The following is a 19,758-nucleotide window of genomic DNA, read 5'->3' on the forward strand; positions in this document are numbered from 1 at the left end:
GGCGTTTGCACATGTACTCAAGCTAGTACCTAGCTAGATTTTACCCACAATATCCCGAATAAAAAATATTCATGTTTTACTGTTATTGGAAGCTGTATTTATTAGCAAAATATTGTTTGAGAGAAAGATGGAGCGTGTGTGTTAGAGAGAAATAAACAAAACAATTTTGTTGACGCATTTTTTTCGTCAAGATAAAAATATACTGCATATTACATTCGTGGAACACAAATAAAAAAATAAAAATAAATCATTTCCCATCGCGGTGGAGAAGAGGCATGGTAAACATTGTTTTTTGTTTGTCAGGTTCATCTTGAATGAACAAAGTCACTAATTTTTGCGTTATTACATTTATGGGTTTTGTTATTGGTTTACTACATAGTTCGTTGTGTAATTTCCACATCTGAATACGACTTGAGTTGAATGGATACGTAAACATTGGTCCACTCAACTTGAGTTTCCTTATTCTTCCTTATTCTTCTTATTCCTTATATTAATCTGTCTAGGGCCTACATAAACTTCGCTAGCAAGGGCCCAGTTAGATTTTTCTTATAAGGCCCATGAAAGCAAAGTTCAGCCCTCTGGCTGGGGCCTACTTTGGCAAACCTGCCTAGCTCCAGCATAGAATTCGCTACCAGGGCCCAATCAATCCAAAGCATTAACAAACCATCAAGGGCCTGGCCAAACTTTTCTTGGAAGGCCCATGAATTTAAAGGGGTGAATCGAGCTAGGGCCATTGTAAAATGGAGCTATAATTTCTAGCCGGGATGCACTGAAATTTGCTAATACTTTCACAAAAATCGCCATTTTTTTAATTGTCGCTATTAGTTCTTTTTATAAATCATATATTTTGCAATTTAACACAATAAATCCACGTTTCCTGTCGAAAAAGTTGAATATTGAGAAAATTTACTATTTCACAGTTTATTTTATCCTCCCATTCTGCCTGTTATTAGTGCTCAAAAACGCGAGTATGTGGTAGATTTCAGACCTTGTGTGGTTGTTGTTGTTGTTGTAGCAGCATACAAATTCCCCAAAGTCTTTTTGGAGAGTGTTGCTGGAGTGACAGTCCTTGGCCAGATATAAATCTGGGTCGTTCCGGTTACGTAGACACGACTGTCGTGGGAACGACATCTACCTTGTGTGGTAGATGTGGTAGATGCTCAAAAAAGTGGCAGATCTACCATAATGTGGTAGAAGTCCGATCGTTGCTGGGCGTTCTGCATGCTGGAGATGCGTATGTACACTTAAAGCATAAACAGACGGCAGCGTTAATCCGGATCAACTCGGGAATTAACTGCAGTTGATCCGAATTAAGTCCGAATTAATCCGGATCAACGCTGCCGTCTGTTTGAGCTTTTACATATACATATATACTAAGATGTGAACAGTCCTATACGTGCGTAATAAATTTTTTTTTTTTATTATTTTTAAATACCAAAATTTTTAAATGATAATCAAATATAAAATATTCATTTTTACTATATTATTTCCCTCAGTGTACTATGTATAAACATATGCATGATGTGATAGCAAGCTTTTCATGAAGCTTTTATGAGACATAATCAGAAAAGCTGATCAAAAAATCACTAGTAATAATTGCATCAATTGGAAGTTCGCTGAATGTATACTTTACAGCTATTGTTTTTATTATTATGTGATTATAGTTTTGTTATGGTACTATACCCCAAATTAGAAATTTTCCAGTATCAATTGAACGGATGTTAATAAAGCCGTTTTTACAGATTCTGATGCATAATGATATCTTTGTAGGTATAGTTGTATAGGTAAACATATGTACATACACTTTTGCTTATCAGCAATGTGTGTAGGTGGATTATTACTTAATTTTAATCTCAGTATTTATTATTTCTAAATGCTTATCATATATGCTAAAGATGGAAACTTGGCAACACTATTCATAAAGTACCGTGCGACAAACCGTCGAGAGTGATAAGTGAAGACGTCAAAGCTCCAAACACTGATAGCCGATAGAGCAACAGTATTTAAAGGTGCTCTCCACCCATTGGCTTATGTCATACATGTACAACAGGTCGAACAATTCACAACGACAGCTGGTGGTGATTGCTTTTTATACATACAAATCAAATCAGTGTCAGAGTAACTAAATTGTTTTCAATTGTTTAACTACAAAAATACATAATGACAAGCAAAGGCAAAGTTGGCATTGTGGGCAGGTAAGGACAACTTGATATTGAGTAAAAATTCTGTATTTAAAAAAAAACTATTGTCTAGTGGCCTTATTGGACGTTCGTGGTCGATGTTATTTGCCTCTGTTGGCTACCAAGTTGTCCTTTACGACAGCGTGTCGACACAGATTGAAAATGCATTGAAGGAAACCGAAAAAGAACTGAAAGACTTGGAATCCAAAGGTTTGCTACGTGGCAAGCTCAATGCCACCCAACAGTTCGCACTAATTTCAGGCACAACTGATATCAAGGAGATGGTGAAAAACGCCTTTTTCATACAGGAATGTATACCAGAACGTTTAGAATGGAAACAAGCACTCTACAAGCAATTGGACGAAATCGTAGATGAGAACACCATACTCTCCAGTTCGACGAGTACCTTCCTGCCATCGTTGTTCTCCAAAGACCTCAAACATCAATCAAACGTGAGTACAATAAAGCTATAAGTACATATGTACATACATACATATCTGTGGCCATTTGAAGAAACAGCTTATCTCGAGTTCGGCAATTTTTTGTCTACAGCCCTAAATCGGAAACGCAACGATTACTCGAACTACATAATAACCAATACATTACATTACTCGAACTACATAATAACCAATCAGTGTTGAGGTTTACATAAAATGCCACTGTAAAAAAAATTTTTGAAAAATTTACATATTTTCTATGGAAGTTCCTTATTTTTTCATCCAAAATCAAAGCTTCTAAAATCACATAACCCACATACATATCGTCGTTTAAAGTACAAAACCGCGTATCGTCATTCTGCAAAACCGCGTAACTGACATTGGCTGCCAAAAATTGGATTTGCTCACACAGTTCTTGGCTCAATCCCTATCCATTCGTCCTGAAATATACTATCCAGAAATGCGATTGCTTTATAAAAAAGAGAACCATTTTGAAATATGGGTATTTTTACGCTCTAGAAAATAATTTCTACAACTTCACATACGAGGTTTTGCATTTTGCTGATACGCGGTTTTGCATTTTGTTGATACGCGGTACATACATACATACATATCGACGGTACTTTGGCAAAACCTCGTATCTTAAAACACTGTTAAACAACGCTCTCTAACAAAAAACGCTCTATTAATAATAGAAAATCATTTGTAATTACTTTTTTAATGAATATTAAAGATTAACTACTTTTTAGTTAATTAAGAATAATATATGTACAATTAATCGTAGTATTTCAAGGCCTATTTTGAATATATTTTACGAGATACGAAGTAGTAGTGAGTTCTGAGATACGAGGTTTTGCCAAAGTACCGTCGATATGTAAGTGCATCCCATTAAAGAAATCTTGATTGGTAATACCAAAATTTGTTCAAGCTTTAGGTAAAAAAAAAATCATTCAAAAAATTTCACCTTGATTTGACTTCTATATATGTATATATGTATGTACATACTGACGTAAATTCATTTGTTTTGCACTTATGTACGTAATATTTGCTCGTGCATTAATAAAAATTAATAATTCATTTAAAGCGTGTTTGGACTAAATTTGATCTAAAGCATGATAAAAATTCCTATCTGAGGTCATTAGAACGTTGAGAATTTTTTTAAATATGTATAAAAACAAACATTTGTATATGTATGTATATATTCACACATGCATACATATGTATATGGGGCAAAATTCGCCAAGTACATATACCAGGAATAACATTTAATGGCAACATTTTATTCAAACAGCACCGCGTTGTTACTATTTTTACTGGTAACCAACGAAGAATTTTTTTTCTACCGCGTTTTTTTGTCCAGTTCAAACATGCAAATTACAGCCTGTTTTCTTAGACTCCCAAATTTTCTTAAAGTTCTTTTCTCATGTCACACTTATGATAGAGCACCAAAAATCGCTGACCTATTAGAACTTTTTCCGTGTTTTTTGATGGAAGCTAAAAATTTTACTAATTTTTTTTTTGCGAAATAGAAAGTAGAACAGTTTTTGAGATGTAGCCGAATTTCGGGTTTTTGAGATCTGATAAAAGTGCACTCAGTTAATTAAATTTTTTTCTGATATAGTTGGCTCGTCGCGAAGAATTTTCCGTTGAATGCGAATATGAAATCTAAATACAAGAAAGTATAACAGTTTTTGAGATATAGCCAAATTTCGGGCTTTTGAGATCTGAAAAAAGTGCACTCGCTTAATTGCAATTTTCTTTGGATCGGCTTCGGCCGTTTTAGGCCGGTTCTTAGCCGATTCTTTTTTCGCACTTCATTCCATGTTATTTATTTTTTATTTTCTTAATTCCTCTAAAGCTTAAAATACTATGCATCTGAGTCCTCCTGTCATAAACGTGTTCTCGTGTTTCTTGTGAAATTCATTTGGCCTTTTCTGAAATACATTTGTGTTTTTCTGAAATACTGTTGGAAAAGGTGTAGATTGAGTATGCAGTTTTAAAATTTTAGTATACTAATGAACTTATCGTTGATTTTGGGCAATTTTCTGTTCACGCATTTTCTGCCATACAAAGTATATTCGAAAATTTTTTTGTATGGAGAAAATCAGCAACACCTTCCACAAAAAAAGTTGCCAAAAATCAATGGTAAGTTCCAGCTACTTAAAATTTGCACTTCGTTGTAATAAAATTGAATGGGATACAAAGCTGTCAGAATGTTTCTATAAGATCTAATTAAAAAGCTATAGAATTTTGCTAATTTTAGTACAAAGTTTGAAATTTTTACTTACATGGTTTTTGTTAGATAACGAGCTACACTTTCATTAAAAAAAATAAACATTAAATAAACGAAAAGAAAATAGCCAAACAATGCTAAAATTCCTCTTCCATCTTGTTACGATTATCCTTGAATTAATCGCTGAATTCCAAAATCTTTCGGGTTCTTTTCACTGGATTGTTAAATTATTTACGTTACAATACTTTCGTCATTATTTTAAAATCTACGGCCTCTGTTTATTAACAAATTGCATTGAAAACACATTTATAGTTAGCAGAAGCTATATATCTTTACTATTATGAGTACAGCTAGGAAATTTAATTTCGAATGAACTATTTATTTTACATTGAATAAGAAAAAGACTCTGAAACAAAGTATTGCAATGCAATTTATAAACGATATACTATTTTTAGAACATATTTATTTAGTTATTTGTATATGTATTTCTTTTGTTATTATTAAAGTTTATTGAAAGCATTTGAGTAGTCCACTTGCAAACAGCGTTATGTGATTTTATAATAGAAAGCCATACATTTGAAAAAACGACTACGACAACAAGTAACATTCAAATTGAATGTTTTTTATTATTACCTGAAAATTTGGATAAACAAGAGCCTTATAAAATTATAACATAACATAATATTAACAGTCTATACGACCTAAAGCAGTTTTCTAGGTTCATCAGAAGATGGATACTTTTGAAAGTTTATAAATAAGTATGACTTTTGGAAGAAGAGTTAACATTTTATGCTATTTTTTCAGAATATAAAAAGATTTTGCACTGTGTTGTTAGTGGAAATGAAACTACTTTAAATACTGGTACATAATCCACCAAAAACTAAAAATCGAAAAAATTTTACATAGCGCACTTTTCAAGTGGACTACTCATTTGTTCTTGAATGAATTTATATTCAGGTAGTTTTTTTTTAAGGAATTGGCATCGGCATCGGCCAAAAATTGGGAATCGTTGGACTCTACTATCAACTGCTTCAACAAGAATATCTAACTAGAAAAGAACTTTAGGAGCTATACATTGATTAATCGACAAGTTTGATTTACTTTAACAAAAGTTTCAAAAAACTTCACTTTCCCTACTCCTGTATAGCTCCTAAATTGCTTACCCAGTTGGATAATCTTGTTGACGCAGATGATAACAAATTTAATAGCCTTTACTAATACAAAAATGATTGAGGATTGGCCAACCACATCCAAATGAAAAGGTAGCAATAAAAAGGTAATAAAAAAACGTCACTAAGCTAGCTAAAATCCCGAGGCTAGGGCAAAAACAGTTAAACAAATGTCGCTGTGAGTAGACGTGTTCTTGTGGCGCTGCTTTAAATCACGCTTTACAAAGTAATTACCGCTGTTTTAAATCGATTTGTATTTGCAAACTTTTGGTGCCAACACCCGCTGCAGAGCCTGATCGTTATTTGCTTTATTTTGCTTACGTTTTCTAAATTGCGAGAATAATAAAGTTTAATCAACAAGCAAATATGTCACAAAGGAAAAGCGCCCGTAATGCATCCTCTCCGCAAAAAACTCCAGTACAACAACTGCATTCTAAAGCTAGGAACACTTTGACGACAGCAAGCGACAAGCAGCATCTGTCAAATTTTAAATACACACGTTCTTACGGACACAATTATTTCGACGACAGCACGACATCTTGGCTGCAGGACTGCAATTGTCGACGTCGCCAAATTAAATCTATTTCTAATTTTGCCGGCGACAATGAGTAGATGTAGTGCTGCAAAATTACATTGTCGCAAAATTAATCACATATTCTTGATTGTTCATGTTTTTCTTATTTACTTAAATAAAAATACACAATTTGTGAAATAAATATACCAAAATGTCAAACTTTAAAATCAGATGTTTGCTATGTCGCTGAAGTCTTCAAAATGTTTAAGAAGCTGGCTTCAAGGCGACATTTGTCGACAAAATGATGTCGCTGTCGTTACGTCGTGAAGTTGCAGTCGTCAAAGTGTTCCGAGCTTAAGGGAGCTAATAGTCCGACATAGTTCGACTGTTTGAGAGGCTGGAAAAGAAATTGGAATTTGGAACGTCTATAGGAGCATAGTTCAAAAATTGAACGGCAGTGAAGAGCGCGTTATGCAAAAAATTAGTGAAATCGCTGCTGAGCTTGCAAACCTTAAATCAGCTATGAAAAATATTGATGAAAGAGTGAGTGCGCTAGAGAAACTGCACGACGAAAATGGGGAACAAAACAAAAAAGTTCTCACAATTTGTCAGCAAGTCGATGAGTTGGAGAATGCGTCGGTGTCAACCGATGTAATTGTATATGGTGTACCGCAGGTGGCTGGCGAAAATTTGCCTTCGCTATTTACTCAGCGAGAGTTTACGAGAGTTAATTTGCCTTAGGGATGGCAAAGTCGACTTCGACTTTCGACCAAAATCGACTTTTTACTCCTGAAAGTCGAATTTTAGTGATCGACTTTTAGTGTATGGAAGTCGACTGAAGTCGACTTTTCACTTTCGACTCTCGACTTTTTTTGATTTATTTGCATATAAAAACTGATCTTCTAACAAGGGCGCGGAGTGCTGTTTGGTCGGATTTAAAACAATTTGCCAATAAAACTGAAGTGAAATTTGAAAAGTGTGGTAGAGAAATGAATTTTAATGACAGTACAACAACATTGTCAAATCATTTAAGAACAGCGCATAAAATTACAATACGAAAACAAATTCCTCAAATTTGTTAATCGTTTGTCTCCACAGTCTTCAGTTAATAATGAGGTAAGATAAACATAGGTATTTATTTTAAAAATTTCATGCAAGAAAGTTTTTCTGCATGAGTTTATGTAAGTTTCTAGAGACAGTGTTTGGTTCGAATTTGACCAATCCGTAAGGTACAACATTTTAAACACCGCTAAAAACGTTGCTGGTAGGATTCCAGTTAATATGCGACATTAGTCGTGTGGATAGTCCCAATCCACTAGCTGTCTGGGCTACTCCCATATTTATCCATGCTTATAAAGCGGCACTATATTTCTACCAATACCCGCCAATTCTGCTCCATCGGAAGGCCACATTTTTCAAAAAGTTGTCCGTAATTACCAAATATCGATTCAAAAAATTTTTAGAAAATTAGTGAAAATTTAAAATTTTTAAAATTATTTTTCAAAAATATAATTTTTGAAAACCCTCACAACCAACATTTTCATGCTGTATAAGTGGAACAATTTTCAAAATTTTTAAAAATCCTTTAGTGTCTGTTTTTTTTTACCTAGCATTGAATTTCACTAAATTACAGATTATTCTAAAGACCACTAGTAAATCATGATATTTTTGGCGTATTCTGTCTGTCGAACAAAGTCGACTTTTCTTCGTGGATCGGTCGACTTTTAAAGTCGGCTGTACAGAGTCGATCGAAAAGTCGAAAGTCGACTTTCTAGTGAAGTCGAACAACCCTAATTTGCCTCCGCTTGCCATTCGCTCATCTTTTCGAATGCGTAAAACAAAGAACAATAACAACTCCTCTCCAATCATATTTAAATTGAACTCGGCGTATGATCGTTCCCTGTTATTCAAATCTATCGCTGGCTGCTTTAAATCAAGCCGAAAGTCTTTGATTCTACGCGGCATTGGCCTCAATGCTGAAGGGAAGTTCTGCGTACACGAATCCTTGACAAAGGCGAAGCGTGAATTAATGCAATACGCAACTCAACTTAAGAGACAGAAACGGCTGGTGAGTGCATTTTCGATTCTTGGGCACATATTTGTAAGAATACATCCCGAAAGTGAAGCAGTGAAGGTTTTGGATCGTAAAAGCGTCGATCATATTGCAGCTGCTACATAGTTTACGTACATATGCTATACTATATTTATATTTATAAAATGTTAAGAGCGTTGATTTTGTCTTTTGTTAGTGTTAAGTTATTCCCCTACCACTTGCTTGTTTCATTTTCTTATTATTCTATCCTACCTCCTATCTATTTTCTCTTCGTAACTGGTCGTTTACAAGCATCTCGTGATAGACACACACGGGGCTCACTTGAGCAATGACATGAGTATAGGCACTAACGAAGATAATCTAAATCTAACGCTAGCTCTTAAATTAACATGCCAATATCAAAGAGGGTTTAATGTATGTCATTTTAATGCACGAAGCTTAACAGTAGACAACCTGAGTATTTAAATTATATTTTCCGTGGCCTCAGCATTGATGTGGTGTGTGTAACAGAGACTTGGTTCAAACCTTGTATTGAAAATTCAGCATATGCTCTGTGTGACTTTTCAATTATAAGAAGCGATAGGTCCACTGGTAGCAGAGGCGGTGGCATAGCGATTTATTTTAATGCTAAGCTCTGTTGTAGGGTTTTACATAGGTCTCTCTGTTCTGATGCTGTTGAAAGTTTGTTTGTTGAGTTTAGTGATAATGTTCAAAAGTGTCTTATTGTTTTTGTCTATAACCCACATAAAAGCAATGATTTGACTTCGCTTTTTACTAAAATATCTGAGTTCTCTGTTAGCTATGTGCATGTCCTCATCTGTGGTGATTTCAATGTAGACATGTTAATGAATAACACTAGGTGTAAGCATTTGCTGAGCAGCTTTAATGCTAGTGGCATCACTATCGTCAATAAATATGCAACACGCTTTTCGCCACAATGCAAGCTAAGCATGTAAAGTAACAACAAAACTACGTCAATCAAAAAAATTATATCTCGAAACAAAATTTAATGCTAACGTTCCCTCCAACGTTTTGTGGAAAAATATAAAATCAATGGGAGTCTGCGATAAGGATAAAAAAACCTGTGCCGTCGATGCGAAAGTGATGAACTCGTATTTTATTGGGATAAATAAGCAAACAAATCCTTCGTCGTATGCGATAAATCAGCATCTTATCTCGAAATCGGGTTCTGAATTTACGTTCGATGTAGTCACTGAAGATGAAGTTGTAAGGAGTATCTATGCCATAAAGTCGAATTCCATTGGCGTGGATGGTATTAGTTTGCGGTTTTAAAAACTGATTCTTCCCTACGTCCTTCCTTCGCTCACACACATAATAAATTTTATTATAACCTCTACTACATTCCCAAATCAATGGAAAGTGGCAAATGTTATTCCGATTCCTAAAGGTAAAATTTATGACTCCCCTTCAAACTATAGACCCATCAGTGTTTTGTCGGCACTATCAAAAGTCTTTCAAAAATGTATCTCTAAACAAATAGTCTCACATCTGAATGAAAATAACCTGTTAAGTGAGTTTCAATCTGGATTTAGATCTAATCACAGTTGTTCAACAGCAATAATAAAGGTAATGGACGACTTTCGCCCCGCCTTTGATAGCAAATTACTTACCATATTAGAACTACTGGATTTTTCTAATGCTTTCGATACTGTAAACCACGATATTTTGCTCTTGAAACTTCAACATTATTTCGGCTTTCACGCAGCTTCAGTTAATTTGATGAAAAGCTACCTATTGAATAGGGTACAGCAAGTGCAATGTGGAAATATCTTTTCGAAACGCAGTACAATTTCTTCTGGTGTACCTCAGGGGTCAATTTTGGGTCCGATGCTTTTTACAATTTTTGTGAATGACATTGTCCATTGCTGTCAAAATGCCTCTATCCATCTTTACGCTGACGATACCCAGATATACTACTCACGTCCTATTGGTCTTGTGGAAGACTTAGTTTTCAGGCTCAATGACGACCTAAGAAGAATTTCCATCTGGGCCGAAGGAAATGACCTCTGCTTAAACGCAGCTAAAACGCAGGCACTACCAATAGCGCACGACTCTTTTAACCTGAGTGGTCTGTCGCCAATTGTGCTGAACGATACAGAGATCAAGCTTCAATCGGTAGTGACTAGCCTTGGATTTAAAATAAATTCCCATCTAAGTTGCACAGACCACATAAATTATATCATATCGAAGGTATATTACACCTTAAGAAATCTGTGGCAAACATGTTACTGTCTACCCATCAACACAAAACTTAAACTCGTACAGGCCCTTATTGTTCCCAAGATATCTTACTCTGAAGTGGTTTATGGTAGTCTTGATAATGAATCAAAAAATAAATTAAATCTAGCCTTAAACAATGCCGCTAGATTTATATATTTTAAGCGAAAATATGATCACATTTCGTTTTATACTAAAAGTATCCTAGGTTTAATCTGGAAAATTACCTTAATGTTCGAAATATTATATTCCTTTTCAAAATAATTAGATATCAGCAGCCTCGCTACCTTTTTCAAAAATTAAACTTTGTTCAGTCTTCTCGCACACATAATTTTGTTCTCCCCAAATATAAAACATTAACAGCTTCCAGATGGTTTTTCGTTAGTGGCATCAGGCCGTGGAATTCCTTACCATTATCAATTAAATGTATTAAATCAAGTAGATGCTTCAAAAGGGCAGTTACAAATCTGTTTAGGTAGTAATCTTTCACCTCTTTTTCTTTGCATCTTCTATAGTATAAGAATATTATCTGTATATTTGCTAATGCTATCTTAAGTTTAGTATTTATATTTAATTGGAAATAAATTTTTGTAATTGAACTTTCAAATACGTACACTGAAAAGACTTCATGTCTTACTGTACATACATGTGAAATAAATAAATAAATAATTAAAAATATAAGTGCTAAATTTAGCCTCAAAAAGGCTATAATCGAAAGGTCATACAGGCAATAGTTACAAACTAAAAATGTTTGACTTGTTTTAGATACCGTTATATGTATGTATGGTCACCCCATATTCATCGATGTAAACTAAATGTACCTTACCCATTTTAACAGATTATTGATATTATCGATGAGGGAGGACTTTGCTATTCAATTACAGTCTCAGTCCAAGTAGCACTTGTTGACAAGGCTAATTCTTCGGTAAATTTTAAGGCTGACGAAGTCCTCTGCTTTTGCGTAATTAGAACGTTAATAGGCTCGTGAGTGCCAGAGAGGGGCTCCTTTCTCATTAAGCCTCCCGTTAATCCAAGTCAATACTAGGGATGTCAATTTTCGGGGTTTTGTCGATCCCGGGATTTTCGGGATCTGAAAATACAATCCCGGGATCCCGGGATTGTCCCGAAATTCAGGTAAAAGTGCAACACATCTGTGATCATCCTATTATACTATTTTAAATCAGATTGATATAACAAAAAAAAGTACAATTTATTGTAATTCATTTACATATTTATTAAGGCGATAAATCAGTATTTTCAATCAACAAAAAACAAGCATAAAATTTGACAAACATATATGTATGTATGTACATATCCTCATTTATTTATAACATAGTTTTTGTACTACAAGTACAAATGCATATACGGTCACTCCGAGAAATATTTTGCATAGATTTTTTTTTTGCAATATTCAGAATATTTTTCATGGTATTTTTTTTTGTTAATTTAAAAAAATATATACGTATGTGCAATTTTGAAGTTGCCAAACCATCCCGTTGACATTTTATATATTTTTTTTTGCCACAAAAAAATTCGTTATAAGGAAGAAAATGCCCAACATCGTCAGTAAAAAAAATTCAAAAATCAAGGGAGTTTTTAGCAACTTTAAAATTGCACTTTCTTGTATTAAATTGAATGGGCTATAAAACTGCATAATAGAAGTCTTTTTTAAATTATGGTTAAAAAGTTTGATATTTTTATGAAAATTTGGTGAACTTAAACCAACTTTCTCTAAAGTGTGAAATTTTGATTTACATGATTTTTGTTGTAAAATGAGCTATATATTTTTTTTAATTAACAAAAAAATACCATGAAAAATATTTTGAATATTGCAAAAAAAAATCGATGCAAAATATTTTTGTAAGTGACTGTATTTGGTACAGCAGTAACTGCCTATGTAACTATATAAAATTTTTTAAATCACTGTTTGAGATCAATTTAAGATATTATCAGTATATTTAAGTAATAATAAAAAAGTTAACACATTTAAGTAAAAAATAAATGCATAAGTGCATCACCTATTCCATTTTGAGCGAAGCAAAATTATTCCTTCTTTTGATGGAAATGCGATCTTAAAGAAATTATAGCATTTAGGGTTGCAAAAAATTCTTGTTTTGCCCTTGAGAGGGGATATTTGTGATAAAAATTTAATTGGCTAACAAAAAAATTGTTTCCAGCAATCCCGGGATTTAAATCGACTGATCCCGGGATATTCGGGACTTAAAAAAGACCGGGAACCCGGGATCCCGACATCCCGGGATTGACATCCCTAGTCAATACCCTTAAGTCTGGCCAACGGTATATATCAACGGTGGGCAATCGCGACTCTTTGAGCCAAATCCTTTGGCTCTTTTTACTTTTTTAAAATACATATTTCTTTGCTGGATATTCTTTTCCATTGTGCTTTTTTTTATCCATTTTATATACACATACGAACATTACCTGCAATTTGGAGAATGAAAATTGGCTTTCTGACTTAATGTTCTTTACCGACATGATGGAACATTTGCAAAACTTGAATTTGTCTCTACAAGGAGAGAATAAAAATGTTTTTGATTTGTCGCAAATTATTTTAAGTTTTGAAGCTAAACTGCGATTTTTATTCATTATCTCAAAAAATAATGTGTCTTCATTTTTCATGGCTAGAAAAAATATTGCACATGATTTAAAATCAGATTTTGAAAAAATATTTGTCGATTTGAAATTTGCATACTTCACAAACCCTTTTTTATGTTACATACATAATTGGATGAATTTACAATATCCGAAATACTCCTTTTTAAGAAAAGCGAAAGAAGAAAAGTTGGTGTTTTTGGAATTAAAAGAAGATAAGGCCCTGTAAATGCAACATACAGCTTTGCCATTGCTTGAATTCCGGCAAAAAGTACCAGATTTAAAATATCCGCTTTTCAATTTTTGGTACAACGTAAAACTGTGTTTGTACTCTACAATTAAATTCGTAAAGTCAATACTGTTCACAATTAGTTGCATTCGCGTGCCTGTTAAATATTGAAAGTTATCAAAAACGATGAGGTTTTTGCGATCGCGTACGCAAAAAACTTGCAATGTAGGGGAAATTGAGAGAGCAAAGTGACATTTCATTTAGAGAAAAGCTGTTAGTTTCTGCTGGAAAATTTTTGTCAACAGCAATTTGCCAACAAGGAAACAGCTGATCGAAAACAGCTGGTTGGAATTTACGCAACTCTTTAAATTGAATTTGATGGTTTGGAAGTTAAAATAGTAAAAAGCGAATAATTAAACTTCTAAGATGAAAGTAATTATTCGTTTAGTCAGTGAACTGTGTTTGGATAAGACTTCGAGATTTGTTTTCTTACTTTGTCAATTTATACTTTTGAATGTGAACAAAATTTCTAAAAGCTGTTCGTCTAACTTGCAAGTTTTGCAAATTTTCTGTTCGCGTACTATGTTGGATATATTTGCCTTGTGAGAGAACAGATGACATTTAGCCGAAATTTTGCTGTTGGACATTTTTTACTGGAGATTTCGAACGAACGTACCTATTGACTAACCAACATTTAACAGAACGGTTACGAACGGCTTTAACTGACGTAAGACCAGATTTTGAAAATTTGGCCAAAGAGTTCTTTTGAATTTTCTTTAATCTATCTCACGTACATTCGAATAAAATTAATGTTGTTCATTTCAAATAATAATTTTATGTAAAAATATTTTTTTTTTGTGGGGCTCTTTGTCGCATTTAGAATTTACATGTGGCTCTTTTCGGCCTCGGCCTTGCCCACCCCTGGTATATACACTCTTGCATAATCAGGCCCGACTAGAGGGTGTTCACCCCGGGCCCAGATTTTCAAAGGAGCGGGATTTTTCCTAAAATTTAGTTGGACGATAAAAATAATAATATTTTGTTAAGTTGACATGTGATTATTTAATATTCACTTAGCTATTATACATAAATTCGAATAAATGCGAAAGCGCATGTTTAGATACACATGTACATATTGTAGGTAGGGATAGGACGACACTACTCACAAGTACGATACTATCGATACTTTTTGTTCCTCTCCGAGTATTTTTGTTACCGACGCTTTTAACGAAATAGTAAAAAAAAGTAAAAAAATCGAAACTGTACCTGGATACCCCAATATTTGCAGTAGTTAATACCTTTGTTAGTTTATAGGTATTTTTAACCGACTTAAAAAAACGGAGGTTATCAATTCGTCGGAAGATTTTTTTTTTCTTTTATGTATGTTACCGCATAGACCACGTCAGCCGATTACCATAATTCTTTTTGCATCGGAAAGGTAGTGTCTCAGAAGTGGTCCAATACAAATCTGGTTTAGATTCGATCATTGGATCATGAAATATATATATATATTTATATGAGAATTGAAGTCGGTTTTGTTTTTTGCTAAAAATTACTTGTTTTAGAATAATTTAGACGCTGTATCGGATCAAGGTTCAGTGAATATTTTATGAATATCTTCTAATACGTCAAAAATTTGGCAATGTTTTAAAAAAAAAACAAGTAATTTTTATCAAAAAAAACCGACTTCAACTCTCATATAAAAAAAAAAATATATATATATCTCATGATCCACTGATCGGATCTTAACCAGATTAGTATGGGAGCACCTCTGATGCAAAAAGAATTATCGAAATCGGTTGACGTGGTCCAAAGTTATGCGGTAACATACATAAAAAAAATAAAAATATTCCGACGATCTGATAACCTCCTCCTTTTTTGGAAGTCGGTTAAAAACAATACCCAATCGGCAACACGCACCCGGTGCTCCAAATTGATCAGGCACCGCAGCAATACAACAAACTTACTCAATCACTTAAAAGTGCATGGAATCGAATGATAAGCATGCTAGTTTTATTGTAGTGCTTGTACTCAGCAATCTTAATCACGATTAACATTATTTTCATTCAAAATGTACTTTTTCTAAAAAAGGCTTGTCAGAAGGGGGAACATCGAGTTTGCCATAAATAGTTCTTCTCTTTTTGACTTACTAAACTTCACTAACCTGTGGGAAAATATTAAAAAAATCAAAAGAAGTTGTAATTTTTGTCTATGGAAGCTTTTATTTCATGCATAATTACTTTACACCAGTCACAAGGAGATGTCCCACCAGTCACAACTTTAAATATGTTTTAATATTTCTATGAAGATTATACAGGGTGTCCCAGAAGTAACCTGCCAAACTCGAGGAGAAGGCAGGTGGGGTGGTGAGCTCCCTGAAAAGCAAAAATGTTTCAAGTAAAAGTGTCACCGTTTTTGAAATATTTAAATTTTTTTGAATTAAAGAAAAATCGTGCCTTTTCATGTATTTTCTTTAACTGCATCTACAAACCAGGCTATAATTTTTTATGTAAAATACTTCCAGATAGTTGCTTCTCCATGCTCAAATGCAATGTAGTTAAAATATATTAAGGAACCTTCATAAAATTAGGACTATTTTGGGATTTTTAACTTTTTGATATTTTCTTCCCCAACTTTGACTATCTCTGGTGAAAAAAAATGTACTGAGCTATAACTTTACATTACATAAAAAAATTGCTCATTTAATAAATATTTCAGAAATGTGCCACTCTTATACCATGTCCCCACCGGAGCTAACCACGTAGTTATGGCTGATGAGCTGGTTATCCCGATAACCCACTTGATTTGGCGTAGTTTCGTCATATAAAACTGACAGTAGTTAACCATTTCACTGAGATGGTTAAAAGCTAACCAACTCGAAACCACGTCGAAAGTCTGATACAACCCTGTGTTTTCCCGCCATCTGTGGGTCATTAGCGTTAAAATGTAAAAAAATCGTTCCTTACTAGTGTCACTAAGATCAGATTAGATTTACTGCGGTTTTAGAAAAAATTTTAAATCTACTCCTCTACTCCGCTTGACTTCAAAACTATTCCGTGTTTTTTTTTCATTAATGTTATGCCCCTCTTGGGGCCGTTTTTTAGTGTTCACCACCGGTTTCAGTAAAAAAATTGAAAGTTAGCCAAATTTTCAGTGTTAAAAAGTAACTCTTTCATAGCAATGCGCCAATAAAGTAACTTCGTTATTTTTTGATGTATGGCTGTCGAAATTGGCGGATGCAGAACTATTCTTAAGTTGTTAAAAAATATACATATGTAGAATTAAATTTATAAAAAGTAGAAAAGGTTTGGATCCTATTGCTCTTTAAAAAACCAAGTGTTAGATACGTTATACTTTATAGAAAATGCTAAAAATTACATAGATATGTAACATATTATCCTCACATTGCCTCGCGTTCTTATTTTTGCATGAATAGAAAATATTTAAGTTAAACAATTAATGTCAGAGACGAAAATAAAAAAAATCAATCCAGTACGGAAAATTTGTTTTTGCTCCGATTTTTGATGTTATTTAGTCCTGAATCGAGTTTTGCGGGTCCGAACACTGTTCATTACATTTTTACTGTTTTATAAACCTCAAACCGCAGTGTGGACAGCAATAGTTAGTGACGTGGTTAAGTTCGATTTGAGATGGTTAACTTTTTGGTGGGGACATGGTATTACTATTTCGAATAGAAAAAAAAAGTCATAGCCGCTTTTGTGGGTAAAGGACTGAGACACGCTAGAATGTATTTAATAGATTTAAATTTAAGTTGCTCTTATTACTGACCAATGACATGCTAAATAGTACAAAGGTACATTATTACTTGCTCCAGACATTATTTTATGCTACTTACCGGGATTCGGACTAGAGTATAACAAGGGCTATATCTATCAATATTTTTTGTGAAGGATGGGTTCACGTGAAATAAAATATACATGAGTTGTTTAAAGAAAAATTTATTCATTTATTGATAAAATATGCTCAAATTGGCGATCTTCTACTTTAATACAAGCTCGGCACCTTTTAAGAAAAGACGCTTTTAGAGATCTTAAACTCAATTGGGCTATCTCAGCAGCAGCTCCATTTATTTGTTCCCGCAAATGCTCTTCGTTTTGAATTTTTATACCCGAGCGCACTTGTGCACAAGGGTATATTAATTTTGTTCACATAACGGTTGTTTGTAACAGCCAAAACGAATCGAGATAGATATAGACAAATGTATACATAAATGATCAGGATGAAAAAAGAAATCGATTAAGCCATGTCTGTCTGTCCGTCCGTCTGTCCGTCTGTCCGTCTGTCCGTGTACACGATAACTCGAGCAAAAATTGAGATATCTCAACGAAATTTGGTATGTAGGTTTCCCTTAATCCAAGGTAGGTTGGTATTGAAAATGGCCGAAATCGGACTTTAACCACGCCCACTTCCCATATAACGGTAATTTCCAGAAATACGAAAACTGCGATATTTTAGTAACTACTGAAGATAATTCACTCAAAATTGATATTTACAATAATTTTTAGACGAAAAATAAGAATATTATACATTTTTGGAAAATGGGCGTAGCCACGCCCACTTATGGTTACATGTGTATATCTTGGTAACCGCTGCACCAATTTCTTCCAAACTTGGCACAGTTGTTGGCCTTCACATAACATACCAAATGGCCGAAAATTTTTAAAATCGCTCAATAACCACGCCTACTTCCCATATAACGGTAATTTTCAGAAATACGAAAACTGCAATATTTTAGTAACTACTGGAGATTATTCACTCAAAATTGATATTTATAATAAGTTTTAGACGAAAAATAAGAATATTATAAATTTTTGGAAAATGGGCGTAGCCACGCCCACTTATGGTTACATGTGTATATCTTGGTAACCGCTACACCAATTTCTTCCAAACTTGGCACAGTTGTTGGCCTTGGTACAGCATAAAAAACCGCCGAAACTTTTTAAAATCGGACAATAACCACGCCCACATCCCATATAACGGTAATTTAGAGAAATACAAAATCTTCGATAAATCATTAAATATTGAAGCTAATTTTTTCAAAATTGATGCTTGCAACAATTCTTTACCAAGAAATACGTTTATGGTAAAATTTTGGAAAATGGGAGTGGCACCGCCCACTTATGATCACATATAAGTATACCGGTAACCGTTCTACCAATTTGTACCAAACTCGGTATGGTTATTGTACTTGCCACGTGTAAGCAAAACGTTGAAAATTATTAAAATCGGACTAATATAACGGCCGATTCTCATATAACGGTAAATTTAAGAAATGCTTGAAACTTAAATATTTCGAAATTGAAGGACGCTAATTTACTCAAAATTGTTACAACTCGGCTTACCATCTAGCGGAAGGTTTCGGAAGGGTGAAAAAACATATATTTAATACTTGCGCCGGGTATTTAATGTTCGGCTCCGCCCGAACTTAGCCTTTCTTACTTGTTTTTGAATAAATTTTGTCCTTAAGGCAGCCCCAGTAGAAAAAATCTAATGGATTCAGGTCTGGCGATCGAGCGGGCCACGTGATTGGCCCGTATCGTCCAATCCATCGGCGAGGATAAGTTTCGTCTAAATGAGCTCTTACTTCACGCCCGTAGTGAGCAGGGCACCCGTCATTTTGCAGCCATAATCTTCGCCGCAAGTTTAAGGGTACATCTTCTAAAAGAGTTGGAAGCCGTTCCTGAAGGAACTCTAAATAACTGTGAGGGATGAGCGTTGGCGGCAGCTCCACAGGTCCCAATATCTGGCAATTAAAAATACCGCACCATAAATTTATTTTGTACCGGTACTGCGAACGATCTTCTCTCATTTCGTGGGGATTGTCTATCTGCCAACTCTGAAGGTTATGTAAATTAAAATAACCATCACGTTTGCATGATGGTTCATCGCTCCAAATTATTTTATTAAAAAAGTTGGGGTCTGATTCATGCATTCGCAACATTACACTGCAAAATCTAACCCTCGACAGGTAATCTCTCTCTTGTAGAGCCTGAACACGTCGAATGTGGTGGGGATGGTATTTTAAAGCTTTGTGAACTGTAGCTTTTGGTATTCCAGTCCGTCTTTCCATC

At 34.2% G+C, this 19,758-nt stretch overlaps 1 protein-coding gene across 1 annotated transcript in view; it reads left to right on the plus strand.

The window, feature by feature from the left end:
- Positions 1–1,917: 1,917 nt before the first annotated feature.
- The window catches only part of LOC118734044 (lambda-crystallin homolog), a 52,846-nt gene continuing 35,005 nt past the window's right edge, over positions 1,918–19,758 (plus strand). The window contains exons 1-2 of the mRNA XM_036463738.1: positions 1,918–2,195; positions 2,254–2,632. Of these exons, the coding sequence (XP_036319631.1) occupies positions 2,161–2,195; positions 2,254–2,632 (414 nt within the window). The 5' untranslated portion in view covers positions 1,918–2,160. The remainder of the gene's footprint in view (positions 2,196–2,253; positions 2,633–19,758) is intronic.

The sequence above is a fragment of the Rhagoletis pomonella genome, unplaced genomic scaffold (genome assembly GCF_013731165.1).
Source record: "Rhagoletis pomonella isolate Grant_MI unplaced genomic scaffold, Rhpom_1.0 Rhpom_scaffold_00002, whole genome shotgun sequence".
In the NCBI taxonomy this organism is placed as follows: Eukaryota; Metazoa; Arthropoda; class Insecta; order Diptera; family Tephritidae; genus Rhagoletis; species Rhagoletis pomonella.